This window comes from Scatophagus argus, chromosome 20, assembly GCF_020382885.2.
Source record: "Scatophagus argus isolate fScaArg1 chromosome 20, fScaArg1.pri, whole genome shotgun sequence".
Lineage (NCBI taxonomy): Eukaryota > Metazoa > Chordata > Actinopteri > Scatophagidae > Scatophagus > Scatophagus argus.
The window spans coordinates 15,054,117-15,076,363 of record NC_058512.1 but is presented as its reverse complement, the minus strand read 5'-3'; the positions used below and the strand labels follow the sequence as shown (position 1 = coordinate 15,076,363).

General features: G+C 37.7%; 1 protein-coding gene across 1 annotated transcript in view; it reads right to left on the bottom strand.

Moving 5' to 3' along the window:
* Positions 1-10,380: 10,380 nt before the first annotated feature.
* The window catches only part of si:ch211-127i16.2 (probable flavin-containing monoamine oxidase A), a 29,617-nt gene continuing 17,750 nt past the window's right edge, over positions 10,381-22,247 (bottom strand). Inside the window, exons 9-12 of the mRNA XM_046375811.1 lie at positions 20,684-20,842; positions 19,017-19,103; positions 16,782-16,882; positions 10,381-10,972 (exon numbers count right to left, since the gene is read on the bottom strand). Coding sequence (XP_046231767.1) covers positions 10,630-10,972; positions 16,782-16,882; positions 19,017-19,103; positions 20,684-20,842 — 690 coding nt within the window. The 3' untranslated portion in view covers positions 10,381-10,629. The remainder of the gene's footprint in view (positions 10,973-16,781; positions 16,883-19,016; positions 19,104-20,683; positions 20,843-22,247) is intronic.

Genomic DNA, 22,247 nt, shown 5'->3' with positions numbered 1-22,247 from the left:
TTTTCTTTTTTTATTCAGTACTGAGCAAGTTATTAACAACATCCAAGTTGTGGAATCATCCTGTGTATTAGAAATGTGCAGAAAGTCTTGTGCTCTGACTGCCTTTGCCTTGACACAGAGGATACACATTGCAGAACTACATAAAATATGCCCACAATGAGTTCAGCAACCTGACTGCTTGTGGAAAGGAACTGTTACTGATAGAGGTGGTGTGAGATCTGTGAATAGTTTCTGCTGGAAGGGGTGAGAACCAGACACAAGCAGTGTGGCTGGTGTCATTAACAATCTTCAGAGCTGTCTTTTTTGCAGTAGTTATTGTAAGTGTTATGAAGTTGCAATACTTCCTGGTCAGTGATTTTTGCTGATGTATTTACAGTTCTTTGAAGCAGTCTGCAGTCCTGAGCAGTCGGGTTGCCAAAGCACACTGTGATATAGCCTGTCAAGATCCTCTCAATGATGTGATAAAAGTTCACAAGAGTTTTGGTAGTCATGCTTCAGAAAATACATTCTATGCTACGCCTTCTTGAGAATGCAAATGGTCTTGAGAGATCATGTGTCTGTGATGGGCAAACCAGATGACCCCTTGTTGAAAATAGGAATATGATTTCTTCTCTTTCTAAAGTCACAAATGTTGTCTTATTGACATTTAAAGAGCGGTTGTTAAAATGGCATCATATGGCATAATCCTCCACATTCCATCCCTTTCATCAATTTCACTTTCATGTCCAATTATTGTGGCACCATTGCAAATTGTATTATGTAGTTGTCCTATTTGTAAATGCTAGATGCACTTTTTGAATATCCAAAAATATCTTAAAAAGTCAACATGAAATCATGATGCTTTTTTGAATCCAAATTGTTTGATCATTTGCAATGAATGTAAATACTGTACAATTTGATATTGCCCAGGCATGTTTGAGCATTCCATACCCATTAAAATTTAACAATTTATAATAATAATAATAATAATAACAATAATAATAATAATAATAATAATAATAATAATAATAACAATAATTTATTAATTTAATAATCCTGTTCATCTTTCATCAATAATTTTGTCCCATTCTATTAATCTAGTATAAAAATAAATAAATAAATCCAACCTTTTATACAACCTTGGTGTTGCTAAGGAAAAAAAATCCTTTGTACCCGTGACTCTATTTTTATTATGTTCCACTTGCGATCACTGCCTCTCTTTTCCAGTTCAGGTTGATTGTGTTTGGAATGTGTCCTCCTTGATTTTTTTTTTTTTTTTTTTTTTAAAGAGCTTTTCTCCTGTAACACTAAAAGCAGCAATTTTAGAATTTTTAGAATTTGTGAATGATGCACCAGAAATTCAAGCAGGAACATTCGGCTCTTGCTGAACAGTCTATGTTGTGCTATAGTGCCTTAAAATTATAAACATGAAAAAGATAACCAGGCCCCAATTAAAGCTGATACATTTGGTACTGACCATAATAAGATTCACTACTGTAGCTGATTTTGTTTTAGTCAGTATTGCGTTGAGATCATCAGATCTGTAAAGCAACCACTGCAATCATAGTCATTCTTATCGATAGAATGAGTGAACAGTATGGCTGTCTGTGTCATCTTTCATGTTTCTTTTAGTTTAATAAATAGTGAATAACAATAATAAAATGATAAACCTAACTGTTTGTGCTGTTGTAGAGGCAGAACTCAGGGACTACATGTTACTGCGTTGATTTTGGTCTGTGGACAATTTTGGATTTATGGACAATTGGACTTGAATGTAGAAGGAGGTAGTGTAGTATATATTGTGTGAGAATATAGAAAAAATGGCCTGTAAAGGTCCCAGAGATATTCTTCTATGGATTCTTTACAGATTGTAAAAGGATAACAAAGAAGGAAGCCAACTGTAATAGCAGCAACAGCATGGAGTTTCATGAAGAGTAGGAGGAGGAGGAGGAGGAGGAGGAGTGAAGGTAGGAGAGAAAGTCAATGAGAGGGAATAGATACAAGAAATTGACTGACGATAAGAGAAAGAAACACATTAAAACTAGCTGGGAGGAATGGAAAGTAAAGGAAGGGTGGTTGAAGGAAAAGTAAAGAAGGCCTGGTTACTAAATGTAGTAAGATTTCAGGGAGAGGGAGGCGTAAAGAAACTGAACCTTTTAAAGCTGCCAAAAGTCACCACAGCACAAGTTGGAGAAATGAGATATGGTAGAATTCTGGAAAATGGAAACCTGATATTTGGGTGTAATAATGTAGTACAGAAAGAGAAGGCAAAGAAGGTAATCAAAAAAGGAAAAATCAAAGTGAACAAAGCAGAAAAAGCAGGGAAGCAGAGACTGAATAGCTGCAAAGGGGTGACTTCTGAAATACCTAAGAGAAAAACATAAGAGAAGTTTCTAAAAACTTGCAAGTATGCAAGACTGCAGTTAAGAGTACTAGAAAAGTGACAAGAGGAGTTGAGAAAAAGGATATTGGAGAAAATTTTGGTGGTGTTTTATGGCATCAGAATGTTGGATAATTTGGATCCTGTGCATTGAAAGTGGGGCCTCCAGGTGGGAGGTATTAGGCCTGCAATGGAGGGTGGTATGTGTCAAAGAACGCCCACATGATTACCAGAACCTAACGCTTTCTCTGCAGAGCAATGCGCTGCAAATAGATTAATGTTACTCACCTCACCTGTCAGTGATGTTAATGTTGTGATCGATATATATGAAGATATTTTAATGTGGACACCTTCTATCTTTAATAGAAAACACCAACTTTTATATATATATATATATATATATATATATATGCTGATGAAAATGTATGCTCAATAAAACCAACTAAAATATAATATCTTTTGGATAACGTGAAAGAATACTAAAGGGAAGTCCGGAATGAATGAGTAGGACTGCATTTCTTAATCTCAGTCACATCAAATTTAGCCACCTTGAGGTACAATGTCTGAAATTAGCATAAATTTAGCAATAACTGGTAATTTATTTATGTATTTATTTATCATTCATTTATGTATTTAATCTTCTGGTAAATCCACACACCCCCCTCCCTTGCAGAAAAATAGAGAAAACATGAGAGTAGTATTTAACTGCTTTACATTGTTGTATCGGTGCAAGGCAGAGTTTTCAGCGGTTTGTTGTCATACTTTAGTTGACATTCAAAATTGCAATTGTAAGTAGATCTTATCTTATTGTAGGTGATCAACAACCTAAAAGCTCAGTTTTAGTCCATTTGAGGATATAAATTTTACAGCCTTGTTTAGACATGGTGTCAATGTAGCCAGTGTAATTTGCTGCTAAAAGCTTGACACAGGTCACTGTTTTTGGAAGCAACTTGCTTGTGATTGCTTGTGACTGATTTCTTTGCCAATTTCATCAATAAAATAAGCATTTCTTTTCCACATTGCACAGCTTCACTGGTCCCCTGCTCAGGATCTGCAGTGGCTGGACTTAAATAGAGAATCCACAAAGGTTATAAACATGCTCCTCAAGTACACAACATAAGATTCACTGTTGTGCATTAGCATGCTTTATTTCCTGATTTTTGTCAGCTCAATAAACTATTCAATGAAATATTCAGTTCTTCACCCAAGTTATAATATTTTTCCTCCTCTGAGATTGTGATTTTCAGTGAACCGATAAGTGAAACTCATTCACATCAACAGCCGTAATGTTTTGATAGAGGGATAGTGTCAAGTGTGAAGTAAGATTAAGATTTTCATTTACACTTTTTAACAATACTGTACATTTTAGCACAATAATATATTGTTTTACTACAATGTCTTACACTGACAAGCTGGACTTCATGTGTCTCTGTGCATTTTGATTGAACTGTTCCAGTGGTTCATTCTTCACTTCCAAAAAAGATAAAGAAAAGAAAAAAGAATAAGACTGGACAGTCAGCTAACAAAAAGGACATTACTTTTTTCAGTAAGGATGTCTTTAATGGTATTTTATGTTCCTTCACTCTCATTAATGCACAAAGCAGTCAGTCCTGACAGCTTTTAGCAGAGGCTGTAAGTTAGCAGGTGTATAGGATGTCTTGATAACTGTGGGTTCATGAAACCCATGCACAGTCACTCTCTTCTTCTGGATCCTCAACATCCCCATACTGTCTAGCTAACTCCTCTTTCAGCAAACAACCAGCATCTAGGACTAACGCTGTATGCCAAACTTCGGATTAACTGACCTCCATGTACTTGCCAAAGTCAGATCTCTTCCCTAGCATTACTGATGCCACATCACATGCAAAAGAAACAGACACCGATCAAAAAGATATTAAGCTAAATGTCTGTTTCTGTTATTTATTTTCTCCCTGCATCAAACTACAATGTGATCCAGTATAACTCTACATGTTTTACTGGAGAGCCAATTATGTCAGTTCAGATTAACTGACAGGTTCATGAGCAGCCGGTCATGCTTACCAATTATATCCTATTTTAAAGACAATGTTCTTTTAATGTGATGTATGCATAGCCTGTACTTGTTTCTCAAAGTCTCCAAAGAGAGATGTGCCAGCAATGTGAACATAGTGTTGCATATTGGGACTGTGAAGTAACGACACATGAGGCAGAGGTCCAGCAGATAAGAGTGAAGGAAAATATCGTCCAAGCAAAGGGAGTCATCAAGCTTGGGAATGAAAAACAGATTAAGGAGCATGAACGTAAGAAAGGCTAGTAAGAGACTCAAACAGTACTTTGGCTTGACATACTTTGGCAACTGAAGATAAGATTTGGAGCACTTAGAGGGGCTACAGACAGAAACCCGAATAACATCCCTTCCATCAATTATGCATATTTTGTATGCACAGGTAAAACATATGCATATGCACATACATATGTTTCACTTCAATCAGAAGAGAGAAAGTTTTCTTCTGTCTGTAACTTTTAAAGTTTACCTTGAGAAGATTAAGGGTTACATACATCACTTACATACACAGAATCTTAAAAATTAAGCAAGATAAGCAGGGTATTTCAAAAGTCCCTCTCCCCAATGTTTTCCAGCTCTTCCTGTGGAGTCCTAAGGCATTCCCAGGCCATAAGAGAAATGTAATCCTTCCAGGGAGTTCTGTGTGTGACTCTGGGGCCTCAGTTAGATGTGCCCTGAAAAAAGGGAGGTGCCCAGGAGGCATTCTGATCAGATACCTGAACAGCCCACTCCTTTCAACATGAAGTAGCAGCACCTCCACACTGAGCCCTGTCCAGTTGTCTCAGCTCTACAGCCTATCTCCAAGGCTAAGCCAAGCCACCCCACAGAGGAAACTTTGCATTTATGTTCATCATACTATATATACTATAAGTTTATATAGTTCACATATATATTCACATGAAAATGCAGAACAAGTGAATTTCAATGAATGCAAGCAACTGCTAAGCCAAGAAAGGAGTTTGGTCAATAGTGCAAAATATACAGTATAAGGTAACTAATTGCATTCAATAAAACATTTTATGAAGCTAGTGTAATATGTCCAGAAAAGGGGAATAAGTACGTTTTTCCTTGAATCAACAGTAATCAGATAAATTTAAAGAAATCAGGCCGAGAAAGGCATTCAAGAGTTCAAAATTACCACTGCAATACTCCACAAGCTGTTTTAAGTCCATTTTCTAAAGCATAGAATACTACAGCATGAGGCTTTATAAAGCTGTGCATATGCCTGATTCCAACTTATAATTCTCAGCCATGGTGGAAATGGGTCATGTGGATGAGCCTCATCTCCACTCCCACAATGTTTCATAAATAGATGCAAAAACGCTCTTAAACATCATTTTGCATATTGATACTTGTGCCTGTTCCACCTGTCAACTGACTGTTATCTATCAGTGAGAATCTCCAACAGCAACAGCTGTCATTATGCATGATTGTTATGCAAACTTCTGTACCACTAACTCATCACATTTAGTCTACCTGTAAACTGTCATTACAGTAATATCTCAGTCGGCATTATTAAACATCAGAATAATGTTGACAATCTAAAGAGATCCTGTTGAAAAAGATTTTACAAAGTGCTTCGCAATACAGGATGAAATGCAAAGATCTGCATCAGGGAAGCAATAGCTCCATTGTAAATGAAAAGAATGATAAAACTCATCACTCACAAATTAAGTTAGAAATGTGCCTCTGAGTAATAATTTGCAGAATGCTCTGTAGACTTCTAAACAATAGCAGTCAATGACATTAGCGAACAACCTAAATAAACAATGTTTTACTCCAAGGTTATATCTCTCAATTTTATTTCATCTCCACCTCATCATTCAGTGCAAGATGCTGCAGCACTTGAAGGAACAGGTTGGACCTGAAAATCAGCCATTTAGTTCCAGCTAAGCTAACACCTCAGCAGCTAGTTTTGGACAGGTGCAGCTTATAAACTCCCTTCCTCCACTCCCACAGGCTGCCTCTGTTTGGATTACAGTCAGTGATAGTCTTGGCATTTACAAACTAAACCAAGATTATTGCAGCTTTACCAAGTCTTCCTACCAACATAATCTGCCCATTTATAAAATGAAGACTGTAAGGATGGAAACTCGTTGGGAGTTGTCAAGACAGATGCCAGCACACACGACTCTTCCTTCAGTTGTGATAGAACTGCTGGGCTCATGTGATTCTTCACTACATTCAAACATGCAAAAATTGACTGCCACATGTGAAAAAGATTTCCATTACCATGGGACATCATCAAGCCATATTTGACTCACAAAAGGTCTAGTTAGTGCAGCTGGTCTTAGAGAGAGAACTTAAAGAAGCATGTTAAAGACAAAAAATGTCATCCTTACATAGCTCAACACAAGCACTGCTTTTTGCTATTATCGATGATGAATGAAGATTATCTTAACCCTTGGTGTCTTTGTACTGCTGTTCATTATTTATAATGAAAAAACAGATTCAGTTACATTGACTCCATTTGCATCTACCTGCTTTCCTGTGTTTAGACAACACTGTCACTGTCCTTGGTGCTTAATTGTGGATGTAATAAAGTAGTGCTGTGTTAGAAAAATACTATAAATATGTGTGTTTCTGGCTATGGTGTTTTGGTGCTCAATTTTGTTGTGCATGTCATGAATGTTAGTGTTGGTTTTGTCTGAATGCCTTTGAATGCCTGGCAGCTTGGTCATTTCTTCTTGTTCAATAGTCTCTGAGGTTATTTATACACCTTGTTGTTCATGCAGTTGTTTTATGCATGTCCCTTCATGTGGAAATCTGAGTGGAAATCTGCCTGTCAGATTTGTTGTGGTGTAGACACTGTAGAGCGTATAGAGATGTTGGGTTGCTGGCCTTGATTCAGTCTGGGCAGGCTTAAATGAAACCAGGGAGAACAGGCGGTTCATCCAGTGCAAGCTAGTGATAACAAAGACAAATAGGAAACCATGACACCACACGACTGTTCAGGGATCAGCACGTGTTGGAGATACTCTCCAGGAGGGAAATAGGGACAGACAAAAATCCCTTCAAACAACTGTGCAATCAAGTGATAACAATAAAATCGTTCTTTTTTGATGGTTGTTGATATTGCGCTTCATATTTCATAAAAAAAAAAAAGTTAAATGCCAAATAATAATGTGAATTGCAACTATGGTTACAGTTAGACAGCTAAAATACTGGATTAAGATTATGGGAAATGATATGATTGTCATCGTGGTTTAAAAGAAGCCAGCACTGAGTCTGCAGATCATAGATCAAAGTCTGCTTGAAGGTGTTGGGTTGCTGCATGTGTTTAAAGCCTGTATAAAATCTTTTGAGGCTATTGAGGGAGCTTTTCAAAATTTTATAAATTGCTCCAGGTGTCAATGTCACATAGGGATGAAGGCTACAACCTCTAAATTCAAAATTCTAAGGAAGCTGCCATTAAAAAGAAGTGAGTTTACCAGACCTCCACATCCTGCACCTCATCTCTGCTTGAAGCTTGTGGCTCAAGGCTATATTAGCTGCTACTAGCACAACATACCTGTTTCCCAGAACGAAATGTTGGTGACGGAGTGGTATTGCAAGCAACAGGTTTTGACAAAGAAGAAGAATGCATGGAATTTAAAAGATAATATCTGGTTCTGATTCTGGTTCTGGTTCTGATGATCTTGATCCACTTTTTTAAACAGTCCATTGTGAGCCTGACAAAAGAGAAATGGTGGATCACTGTGATAAAGAACATTGTTGAACAAATTGATGCGGCACAATTGTGGAGTATGAACATAAATTCAAAGAAAACGGACCTTTAACTTTGAAACAACTTAATCACAGCTGCAAATGCAGCTTCTGAAATGACTCATTACATTTTCAAAAACACCCTCAAAAATCATGATGTATGTTAAACTCCGCTTTGGCACCATAAGTAAACCCTTGACAGCATTAACAGAAAGACACTTGATGAGATATTTGCATAACAATGAAACAGAATGCAGTCTAAACACAATTGAGAGAGTTGAATCAACCCCTTGCTGACATAATTTAAAATAAATGAACATTATGAGCTTCACCAAAGCAGCATTTATTCCAGGGTTGCTGAATTGTATTACAACAGCATTCTTGTTACCACAGTGTCTTGACAAGTATGACAAGATAGAATTAGCATAACCTATAATGCGATAGCAAGCATATGTGGTTAAACAAATGCTGGCTGTGGGTTTAGTTCTGAGAACAGAGTTGTTTATAGTCACAAATATTGATTATACCACACTGCAGTGTATGAATTTTTAAAGTTGGTGCAATTGCCTGAAGGCAAACATTAAGGCCGGTTCTATGACAGGTGTTTACAGAAGCTACAGTAATTACAGCTACTTACATAGAGCCTTCACTGGAAAAGTTGTATAGGATAGGTAAAAAAAATAAAAAAAGAAAGAAAAAAGAGAGAGAGGCACAAAATGCACACAATAATGATGTGATAACAAAAGATGCTGATGTATCTCTTCTATTATTATTATTCTTTTTTTTAAGCTATGCACCATGTTTTGGACTTTCAAACTTTTTGGGGCTGAAAGACTCATTATTACATTTCACCCTTGTCTTGGGAGTGTAAATATATTGAGAAAAGTTTCTTCCTTCCTAAGTTGTTGTGAAACACAATATTTCTTCTGTATTATGATGTGAATTTGCATTTTATGACAGGCTACTGGCTACTATGTGTATTGATGTGAAATTAAAATGAAGCCTGACTGTAAGGAGCACAAACCTGACTGTGGCCTGTTTAATAAAAATGACTGCTGATTTTTGTCCATTTTTTTCAAAAATCTTTCTCCTTTTACCAGTGCAGGTTTTGAAAAGGTGAGACATTTATGACCATACTTCGTTCGTTCAGTGGAGTTGTTCTAACCTTGCTTCACAATGATAATACATTCACTATCAAACCCTAGACCTGGTTTACATCAAACAACGACAAAACCGCAACAAGACAAGCTGCCAATCCCACAAATGTTTCCATTGATTACCGCATTCATGCCTAAAGCTAGTGATATAATGTAAGAAGTAACCCCTGAGCAGCAGCACTGTGTTCTTGAAACAGTGTGCTCATCACATTATCCTTGCTCATAGTGAGGTCAGCTCAGACAAAGCATAGATCTGTTTTTCTTTACATTGAATTTGAAACTCAGCTTCACATGAGAACCATTACTTTTGTGTCAAACAAAAAATGACCACATCAGTGGCCAAACGGTGCAAAGAAACTCACTCGTTTGAAGATGTTGAGCTGTTGGTCTTCATTCAGTCTGGACAGGCTTAAAATGAAACCATGGAGACCAGGCAGATGATTCAGTGCAAGCTAGTGATAACAAAGACAAATAGCAAGCCATGGTGCCAATGGACTACCATTCAATGATCAGTGGGCATTTGAGATACTCTCTAGTAGAGACATGGGGACCGACAAAAATCCTTTCAATCAACTGTGCAATCAAGTGATAGCGATTAAATCACTTTCTCTGGGACGTTATCATTGTGTGACTGGTTCATCCATCTTACGGTTATTCGAATGTCTGTTGGTGGTTTTGTGGGCGAACAAACGCGTGTGTGGCTCTGCTCCAAGCCTCTCAAGCAAGTTTTTATGGTTCTCTAGGAAACAAAGCAAGGAATGCTCTACAGAAGCTTTTCTCACTGATTTAAAGACATCATGATCGCTAGCTCGAGGCTTACAAGAGCAACATTTATGGTCACAGTTTTTTAAATTTACAAAAGCAGATGAGATAAAATTCTGGTTAGATTTAGAATAGCTTCAGTTGATTTCTGATTTCATCAGCAAATAATATCAACAAAGTTTACAGCAAACATGCAAGCAGGGGTCCTGGAGCCATTAATAAAGTCTATTAAAATGAAATTAAATGTTATCAGTTAGCATTTTATGATGAGAAACATGTTATGCCACAAACTAATAACACCGTAATGAAAAAGAAACGTCATGACAGAGAAGACAGAGAACAAGCCTCAAATGTTTCAAGAGAATATATCCTTTTTATATAGCATATTAAGTAATGCCACAATTTAGCCAATCTATATTATAATTTGATACAACACACTATAATTAAAATTAATCTGAGTTCAACTTTCTCTCTTTGTTTGTTATGAAATTTGCAGTATGTGCAGTAAAAGAAAGGAATACGAAAACATCAGATATCAGTAGGCAACACTCCTCTGAAGCCCCAGCAAAAACCAAACAGGTGAAATGTTTTACATGCTTCTGTTACAATAGGAATATATTATGCCTGATCCCTGAAAACACATTTGTCAAGTAAGTTTTGACCTTTAACAATGCATTTTGATGCTGCATCAGCAAGAGAACTGTACTGACTGTCAGTGTTGCTATGAGCATAACCTTTCCTGTAGACAGGTATGTGAGACTGAATGATTGTGCGAGAGGAACCTTGTCAGTTTCACTGTACTGCACTGCTTCCTGCTCCTCCTGGGTCAGGCTCATTGGACAAAGCTCAGCCAGTACTTCCAGAGCTGCTCTCCTACCAGCCTGTACTGCACCACTCATGTACCCACACCACTGAGTGGCTGTTTCTGTGCCGGCCCAATGGATCCTTGGAAATAAAGAAAATCAGTGAGCTGCAAATAGAAGAATACTAGGATCTTGAAAAAGGCATTTATTTTATTCTCTACTGGAATAATTATATCCCTTTTGCACATTTAAATAATGTGTTGAGCTTTTAACACATTATCAGTTTTATGAAGAATACATATTGTTGACAGGTGAGATTTCTGCTCTGACGAATGTTTAGTTTCGGCTTTTAACAATTCTCTGTCGGCTGAGACACTCCGTGTCTCTGTGCACTGAAATTTGCAAGTACATGCTCAGAAAATTATGTTGAGCCTATTCAAGCATGTAGGGGTTGATGACCAGAAAAGCACAATAACAATGCTACTCCTCATCCACTTTTCATCTCCTTGTAATGACAGCAAAGTCCAGGATGTCTTATAAACCTAAAATTACTAACATTACTGCCTGTTGTGCACAGGTTTGTTGTCAATATAAGTCTACATCATGTGGAGATGAACATACTGCTGACACAATTAAATGGCAGCTGGAGTATGCAGACGGCCTGGCTTTGTCATTGGCAAGATGGTAGTGTTGTGGGTTTGATTGCGTAACAGACTACTGCGATGGAATAAAAGGCAAAACCAAGCATTGGAATGTAAAAAATGTAGCAATGGATGCTGCCAACTGCCAGCCTCCCAAGAGGTTGAAGGCAATGGCTGCAGAACTTAAGATGATGCATTACAGTCTCTTTTTACCAGTGGCATTGTGAAAACATAAAACTACCCACTAATAAACGGAGGCACCTTAGCGGCTTAGCTACTTTTCTAAATGCCCCACCGCACTGGGATATGAGTGAGGAGAATGGCAAAGAGCATTTAGCAGCATATTCCTACACTTTGATTGGGTGATATTCTTCAGTTCAGTTTTCTTGTGAGGTGAGCTGAAGGAGTCACTCACTGAAAGAGAGACTCTCTTCAAGGGGGTTGAAGTACTCTGTAGAAAGTAGCAGTTTCTTCAAGTCTGTTATTAAGTAAGTGTGTAATAGTGCAATTATTTACTTCCCACAAAAAAAACAAAAAAAGTGATCTGCACTCACTGAATGCTTGTTATTCTGCATGTTGTATGCAAAATATAATTGGGGGATAGGATAAAATATTCCAATCATCCTGACAATCTACTGCTTATATATTCGTGCCGGTGTGCGCATGAGGCAGGAGAGTCTACAGTCAAAATAAAAGGACAAAAAGTGCCCCCATCCACCCAGAAAAACAAACATGTGATGACCTCAGCCAGTTACAGACGATATACTCACCCATAACCCAACCTTTGATTTTTTTCATTCTTTTGCAGATGTGGAATTCAACACATATGTTTTCTTTACTACCTGTCCCTGAAAGAAGCTGCATCAACTAAACAGCTTGCTTTACACACAAGTCTGCACATCACTGCATTGAGATTTGAGAATTGTGCACTCTGGCTCCCCTGTGAGCCCCTGCAAGATATGTCTATAGATAATATTTTTTGAGTGTAAAGACACACTATGTTATTATCTTATCATAGTACTGGCCTTATAGTACTATACTGTGAGAACCATAATCCTGGTCTGGCTGAGGAAACAAAACACAAGACTAATTCACCACTAAAAGGGCAGTGTATAAATATAACAGACGATTACTCATGTATTCATGTATTCATAGTCCATCATACTTGCTCCCTTACTATATCCCCCTGTCTACCAATCAGCGGAGAACAGAATAGCTCCCTTTTAACACCTTTAATCAAGCCAGTATCCCTGATGAGTAATTTATGTTACCTGACTAGCAGACTTGAAAGCCTCAACAGCAAACAGGCTGGACTCCATATGCACACTTCTCTGATATTGCAAAGCACGATATGATAATGAATTCAAAAGCATGTTACTGTTCAGTGAGGGTGCTAACAAGAAAATAGATGACTACGAAAATGGAGTGGTCAGGAATAAACAGAGGATCACTGCGTGCCAAAGCTGCAATGAAAAATGTTTTGAAGCATTTTGACTGTTCAGTCCAGTTTAGTAAAAGATGCCATGGGAGAGTTCTTCAGCAGAGTATTCAAAAGCTTGAGGCAAGACCTTTTGGCAACATGTCAAAAAATTTTGGAGTTGGTAATGCACACCAGCTGCCTATCCACTGAGAGGTCTTGGAGGCTGAATTTTCTCCTCTATCTGATAAAGACTACATTTTGAAGTCTTAAAAAATGATCTTGCTGTTGGATGATGTTGAAGTCACCTGACGATCACCCCAAATATAGGACCATTTCGTCATGTGGTTGGAGGGCTGTGACTTAGCAATTGACAAATCCAAGGATAGCTGAGATGTACTATATACACATAATAATGAAAAAGGAAAGCAATGCATTCACCAAGTATGGTAATAAAAAATAAAACAGGCTGGAGTGGAGAGAAATCAATCAACATAACTATTACAGTGGCATGCATAGCAGGTGGCAGTAAACAGTATAATGAGTAGCAGTATTATGATGAGAAGAGTGAGAGCTTGACAGATTAAAAAGGCTTGCTTGTGGTCTTGATCAAAGTTGATTGGTGTTTTGTTTTAATAGGTGATTTACAAGATTAGAATGAAACTGATCAGCTGTCATGAAACACGATTTTAGTGCTCCATCAAAACAAATGCAATGCTCTATTTTTGCAAATTATTGAGAAAAGCAAAGCATGTGAATATGGTGGTCCACTGAGGATAATTCCATTAATGCACAAATATGAGATTAATCCCATCTGTAACTGTGGGAGTAAATATGAAAGAATCCCTCTGAGATTGTGGGTTAGCATTTTGACCTCCACTGTATACAAACTGGTGAATGAAATGGATTTAGTGATACACTGGTCCCCATTGCCAAATTAAGCACGAATACAGACTCTATGAAGTGTGAAGCTTTCTTTCTGTTCCGTCACTGACCTTTCTTCAGCACATGCTCACATCGAGTGAAGCATTTTTCCCTCTGGGACAAGCTGGTGTTACTTTTCCTAATGAAGTGCTTTATGTCTGCATATGAAAATCTGAAGTGCATTAACTGTCTTACAGATTGAACTGAAGTTAACACTTCAGAGGGACAAGCTTCACTGTATTCCTTTCCCACTTTTAAAATGTACAATATTGAAGTGTATCTGTCAAACAAAAAACTTTGAGGACAGATGTACAAGGTGGGCGCATATCTGTCCACATGATCACCTAATGCAGGATTCTTAACCTTTTGTAACTGAAGGCCTACTTTTGATTGTTGAAAAGGAGAGCGACATTCCGAAATAAATGAGGAGAAAAAAAACCCCTAACACGACAGAAAAAAGAGAAAAATGACAAAAATAAACTGCACTGTGACAAAATTTCACCACATTCAGGATACTGTGCTTTGGCTCAGCATCACTTCCTGCCATTATGATCACCACACCATTTGATGTTTTTACAGGCACATAGTTGTCTCACACATCACTTTTAGCTATAGCTAATAGTGGCAGAACATGACTGTCCCTCTCTGATGATTTGTTGTGACTGGTGTGATGATATTCAAATGTAATTTGTCACCAAAATGACACAGTTGTTTATGTTTTTCATTTATGTGAATTCTGGAGCACATTCAGGTATAAAATAGTCTAACTAGGTCTATCAAGTAGACCTAGTTAAATATGCAATATTAATTGCAAAAATAAAAATTGTCCTTTTAATCCAACCCCTTGATGGCACTCTGACATCCACTGAATGAGAATGACTGACCTAATGGACTACAATGATGTCAGAAACTAATTAACTTCACTTCACAGAAAGCACATCTGTGTTTGATTATATGGTGTCTCAACACAGATCTAACAGATTTTCTGAACTGAGATCTGTTTTCATGTTCAGTGTTTGGTTGACTTCAGACTGGTTCCGAATTGCCTCTTTTATGCAGGCCAAGTGACACAGTCATCCCCTTTGCTTTAAGTATATTTCCCTGAAATGTGCTGACAAAGTCGTTGGACGGGTCTGTGACGGGGGTAGTGTTACTAACTTTTTGTGCAAGAATCCAGGATAGATATTTAGATATTTATGTTCAGTGTGACCCTTGGACCACTGACCTCTGGTACAGACTGCGATTCAGAATTTCCTGTTTTCCCAGTAATTGAAAGAAATAAATAAGCCTTTCTGTTTGTGAGTCCTTGTACAATCTCCCAGATTTCAGTTGGAGTTGGAGGTGCAGGTAGGATAGTGTTGTTTTGGTAAATACTTAGTGAAGCCATTTTCCCATGTTGGACAATACAGTAGGAATGGGTTATATTAGAAGACAAGAAAGGCTTGTTCTTTTACCCACTTGTCAATCCAGAAGCATCATACCGTTTGCTGCTTGCTTACTTTTCCATCACACATTAGTTTTGCTGGATTGTCCTTGTATAAACAGATGCTTTGCTTTTGCCCTTTGTGTTGGCATATCACAGTCATACTGTTGTGTTGGCAGGATGAAATCCTCCCAGGGCTGTTTCATGCAAATTCTACAAGCAGTGTTGTGCTGCACTTTCAGTGTAGGATGTGTGGAGGAGATTTGTGTAGCACTTCTGTGGTTATTAGCTGTACAACACATTGAACCTGTTGGATCTGTTTAGGTGTTTCTTTAAGAGTCTACTTCAGGGGTCTTTGGGGCAAAGATCAGGTATTATCATTGGCATTGGATAAATGATTTTAAGTATTCTCAGCAGCAACCTTTAAAATACTAAAGTATAAATACGCAGTTTTAAAAGATTCTAAATGTGTTCTGTCACACCCTGTGTAACAGTGTTTGGCATTTTGGAGCTGTTAACTTAGTAACAAATTAACCCACTGAGACCAATTTGTAGTTATTGGCAACCTTTCTTTCTTCTTACTTGTTCTCTTCTCTATTTCCTCTCACTACATCTAGAACTGAGTGTGGTAGGCCTCTCTGTAAAAATCTCACATACTGACCGTTCAGGCATAGTATCCAGCTAGGATAATTAATTATAAAATCCACACTGTGGTCAGTATTGATATTCATGCCATCCCTAATAAAATCCCATAATCCACCAGACACTACTAGAATTGAGTGTGCTGTTAGATATAGCATCTTTGAAGCACCAGCAGCATTTCGGTCAATCAAGCACGGCCTTCGCATCATTACATGTGCTGGATTTGTGTCAAGGTCACAGCTTGTCCTTGAGGATCCATATCCTATATGGTCCAGGAATGTGGATGAGGGCTACAGCTTCAGGCTGCTGTTTGACTTAAGTTATGTAATGAGCCTACTCTGTTCCCCACAGACTTAATGTCATTATGGAAATACATTACCTGGATCTCCCCCTCCCTACCTCTCGCTCTCATTCGTTCAGCTTTGTGCGTCTCCTAACAGGCCTATTAGAAATGGATTATGACATTTTCCTATGACAACACCCCTCCTGACGACCTCTTGCCATTTCGTTAGAATTGGACTAATATGTATCAGTGAAGGCATAATCACTCCCACAACTCATGTCAGTGATCTGTAGGTACTGGGTGCTAGTGAGTAATATGTTGTTGGCAGGGTGTTGTGCAGATATTGTTTCTGCAGTATAAAAATAGCATGAGCACCCACCAGCTACAGTCAATATCTCTCATACTGTCATCTAGTGTACAATGATACTACTTACTGAACTATAAACTCTAAATTTAGCTCTTGAAAAGATTTATATGAAGGATTTAGAAACTGTCATACCACTTTACTCCACTACATCTCTCTACATAAACATCTGTTCTAGTGAAAACAGAGTAAAGGTGACTACAGGGAGAAGTCAAGGTCTGATGCTGTGGTGTATTTGTCATCAGTGGTGTTATTACCTGCCACAAGGCTTCCTTAGGCTAGGGTGGTAATATGTCAGCAGACCTGGTGCCATGACATTAACAGGGCAGCCCCCACTGTAGCACTCCTTAGCCCAGTCCTGTAAAATAGAAAAGTCAAATGATATCGTAGTACTTCATGGCACAGTACAAAACCATGGCTTTGTTTCAGAAAAATGGCACTTCTTCCTGAATCTTCCCAAAATGGCACTTCTTCATCCATTTGATACCTGCACCTTTGTGTGCCAATCTGAAAATTCCTCCAGACAGCGACGGTGCAGGACATGTGGATCTTTGGGTATCTTGCTGTTTTTGTTCAGCCTCCTAACTTTCAGGATGTGTTGTTTGCAAATATCTGAAGAGGTTAAGTGTGTTCCTGCTACGTGGCACTTTCATGTCACAAATGGTGCATCTTGCTGTAGTTTTATGGACAGGTGGAAAGCACTTCACTTCACTACATTTCCTTTCTGCCAGTCTCCATTCTCTCACAGCACAAGACTGATGCGGAAACGTGAGACTGTGTGGCATTCATGTCTCAGAGCTTCCACACTCAGGTGGACTAAATGTGTTTTGGCACAATTAACTTACTGAACACGTTTGGAAGTGCTGCTATTAAACAGCATGTGTGCACAGACATTGTAATTTTACTTAAATTGTAGAAGCAGACATTACTCATGATATTTTGAATGAATGTATGGTAACTCTGGTTTGCTCAGTAGAATAAGATCACATCATATACCATTACTCCATTATAGAATTTGTATAACAGGATTTTATTCTAAAAATTATTTATCAAATGTTAAATAAATGAATGTTAACTCAGTACATTTCTTCTAAAATGGAAATGCATACTAGTGGAATTATACCCAACAGATATGAAAGTTACGTTTGGAACTTGTAAGTTGACTCATCAGCACAGTATATTCTCTATTTAAATAAATAGCAAATGCAAAAATCATTTAGAATGAAATGCCTAGAAACAATGATACCCACTGGATGAACATATCAGGCCAAATATGAGTTTATCAGTTTTATTCACTTCACTAAGTTCTGAGATGCTGTTATTGTATTCTATAATTATTGCATATTCCTACTGAGTCTCCACAAAGCATCATCATGATGTCTCCCTTAACGACGCTGCCTCAAGTTTCCTCAGGGCAACTTTCTATCTTGCCATTAAACAGTGAAGCGAGAAAAAAGCAGATGAGGGACTAATATCACATACCTGCATGACTAATGTGCTCTTTCACAGTCTAACAGTGTATGCTGTACAGCAAGTAATGTAGCTGATAAGTAGCCACACGATTTAAGCAAGCAGGATATTTACTGCATGTAATAATGTGTTCTTGCTCAATAACTGTACTGTTAAAAGTCCATGTGTGTCCGCAATGGGTGCTTTTGCACCCTTTGGAAATTCCTGGCTCTGCCTTCCTGCAGCAGGTTTTCCATGTCCACATACCAGTTTCACTATAATGCATTTCATTTGTATGTATGTTTTGACTTGAAAACAGTTAGACAAGAAATAAGCTTCTATTCTTGTCAGCAGCCATATAGGTCCACTGCTGCAGCTCCTCATAAAAGGCACAGTGAAGGAATAATTTCACCTTTTCGTCTGGTGTATCTCTGAATGGCCTCCCCTATACCCGACAAAGCAAACTGCCTTCTGTCCCTGAGCCATTTCAAAACTATTCAGAACACTTTGTGACCACATGTTGACTTGCCGCTTTCACACTTAGACAATGTCATTGTTAATACGGGAGTATTCAGCTGTGGTAATAATCAGATCTGTAAGATTTGCTTGTGTGCTTCCATGGGGGATCATGTTCTAAACATCTGTGGTCCACATCAGCACACTATTTGTGGATGAACAGTTTAATTGCTGAAATTGAATTTGATTATCACAGCTGTATGAGTGACCCGTGTTGTGCCTTCCATTTGTATTACTCTTTTGTGTTAAAATATCAGACCAGTAAGACTGTAACTACAATCAAACTAAAGCTAACTTGAAAACACTTCTTTTGTGCTCTTTTATGCATTAAACTATTCAAAATAGTCTTTAAATAAATGGCAGAAATGTAGACTTGTAGATATAGGCTAAAAAACATTCTAAATAAGATTTACTCTCTGTAATTCAGGGTAAAAAAAAAATGACTGAATTTTGGCAAAACAAAATTCTGCCTCTAACCAAAACAATATTGTTTTATTACATCAGACATCTGCCACTGAACTGCTTACTTTCTCTTCATAGTGGATGAAAGATGCTGCCTCAGGACCTAGGTATCTGACCAGACTGGAAACCACAGCTTTTCTTCTCTCTCCGTCCTGCAAACACAAGGAAAACACAATACTGACATTACACTTGCTCATCGCTCAGAACTATTACAGCAGCCTGCTAAAATATGAATGCATAATACAGAAACAAATCCAGGCTAATGGACATGGGAAGCAGCAGTCAATTTGAAAAACTCAGGCATGGTCAGCACATGTCCTGGTTGTATTAGTTCATATTGTGAGTTATGTTCAGAGCAGCTGAGGCCCGAGGACCAAGAGGACAGACCACCATAAAACATGCTGTCAGATGCTGCAAGATTGTCTAAGATTCCTCATCTGCATGTCGCTTTACCTTTTGCTCTCAGCACAACCTCGTGCAATAATTTGGAGCTGAAACTCTCTTAATACACTCCTTACAGAAGAACAAAGAGAGGCGAGGAAGCATGGTGCCAAACTGCTGTAGATAAGTATATCTATTTCTTTAAAAAAGAAAAAAAAAACACTTAATTTGCTGCTAATAATGTCAGCTGAAAAATCTGTAAAACTATATAATGCTGTTCAAGTTAACTCCACCTGTGCAAACCATCAATGAACTAAAAATCCAACAGAGAGAATCTAATTAAGTTTACTATATCTAAAAAATGTATTATAATAGTATTTACATTTTAAAAGCACAAACTGTGTACAATTGTAACCTTGGTGTCCACTTCCCTCTTATACACCAACACTGTGTAGCAGTGAAGTACTAAGCGGGGGTTAATTATTTAGCACCCTGTGCAGCATGGCACAGCGGGAAGGCAGCTACTCTCCAGCTTTGTTGCAAGTCGGGCTAATGACTGTAATGCCAAAACAACATGAGAGACAAGGTTTTTCTTTTTTTTTTCATGTAAAGGGAAAGCACTGGGGCTAAATGAAAATGTCAACCCAGAAGGAAAGCGAGGAAAAGAAAGAGGAGAGAATGTGGGCTGAATGTGTGAAAGGTGTGTATGGGAGAGCAAGAGGATTGCAGCTGTCAGAATCACTTCCTGGCAGAATATATGAAATGTAATCCTATCGTCAGCATAGGCATGAAGGTATAAGCCTGCTTGAATCCAATACCATATTTGATGCAGAAAAAAAATTCTTCAACACTTACATTGTGTTGATTCTGTAATAATTCAGTCAGGTATTCTTAAGGCCATTGCTCATGGCATCGCTTGTTTAGGTAGAGGGTAACCACTAATGATCAAGTGGTTCCCTACATTCCAATAAAAATTCTCATAAGAAACTAAGGCAGTTCTCAGAGGCATAAATTAAGATACAATAACATTTAAATATAGTGTATAAACATATACACTGGGAGATAAGGAATAGCTCATGAATATCTTTCAAACAAACAAAGGTTTATATCTACTGACAGCTAAGATATAATTGCAACACCCTGCAATCTTCCTGACAGAGGAAACAATATGCATCAGTCTCCCCCACCTTTTATATATATTATGAATTTGCATGAGATTTCAATAAATCACAATGGAAATTCAAACTGATGGAATAACATATAGCTGTATTTCAAGCAGAGAAAACTGGCACATTTAAATTATAGATAAATATGAATCACTATATCTGTCTCAGCACTGATGATCAGTTACCTCCTTGGAGCTCCACACAGAAGCCTGCTGGCCAGCAATGAACCCGACCAAAGCAGCATTACCACTGGGACTAGTGGCATCAAAGGTAACACAGAATGGACAGTCAGTGGAAGATCCTGTCACTATTTCTCCAGAGAAGCCCTTGTCCTTCCAGAAAGCCTGTGCAAACAGAAGCCATTCACAATTTCATTATATCAGCCATTTCAGTCATTATACACAAAACACATTTAGAAATCATTTACCCACAATTTTTATAAAGTGCCATCTCTGTCAGTCCAGGCTTTTGTCTAATGAGTTTTGCACTTCAAAACTAAATAGATGCTTATCAATGCTTATCAACAAAAGATTTTTCACTCAGGGCTAATTCTATGAAGAGTGTACAGCTTTCTGGATATGTTTCCCCTTTCCTAACCTACTGCATATACTGTGAGAACAGGTGAAAGTAAAATATATATGAATATGATAAACAGACAGTATTTACAAAGTTTAAATGATGTGCCAATGCAGCAGAAAAGCATTAATTAATTAAAAATATATAATTCTATCTATCATCTCAAGGAAATTCAATCGAATGCAACTGGACTTAGTTAATTCAATCGAATGCAACTGGACTTAGTTAAGTCCAGTTGCATTCGATTGAATTTCCTTGAGATAACCATGACCTGGATGAATGAGAATATTCACAGGCTTAATTCTATCTATCACTGCTATACAATATAAGAACTGAAGGCAATAGTGATACAAATGCATTTCGCTTTCTTGAATTGCCTTGAAATACCATATACAAAACACACAGCACCAAAAAAAAAAGTATGATCCTGGATGAGATCTGCATAAAAAGGGTCCAAATTAATGTGCCAGTTTTTTTATAATTTGGGTACTTCCTAAGATAGCATGAGACCTACAAATGGAAATCAAATGTCTCATAAAATAGTAAGTATTTGGCTCTCTTGCACATGCTGTGTGTAGCCTGCTGGCAAACTTGCAGTCTCATGTAATAATAAGTGAGTCTGATGTACCTGCAACCGAGGCTTTTGGGAGGGACGAACTGTTTTGAGTGTGCATCAAATGACATGTACTTTGACATTTCTTTTTTATGCATATATTAATTTTGTGAGTTACTTTGATGTTAAAATTAAAATAATCTTTGTATCTTTGTAAGTTTGATGGTTTTATGCCCTTACCTTTGCATGTGCTTCAGGGCTGTGCACTGCAGATTGCAGATTCTGGCTATACAATGCACATCATAATACATAGGTTCTAATTCAGTATATAGTGATATATTGTGAAACTCTAAGTGAGGCAATATATTATTTTTCATTAACCTGCGTTCTTTCTGTTTACACTAGTAACGTGCTGGCCGCTTCTTGTCTTGGTTGACGTTGATAAGTTGAAGTGGAAGAATCAAATGGCTGAAGACGGATTACAAAATACAAAACAAAAAGTTGTGGGTTGAAATACAGCACAGAATGAACCACAGTGAATCGTTGCATGAAAGTCATATTTCACCTTGCAGCCCTCATATGTATACATAGGTATGCTTACATCAAACTGTTTTCATTAA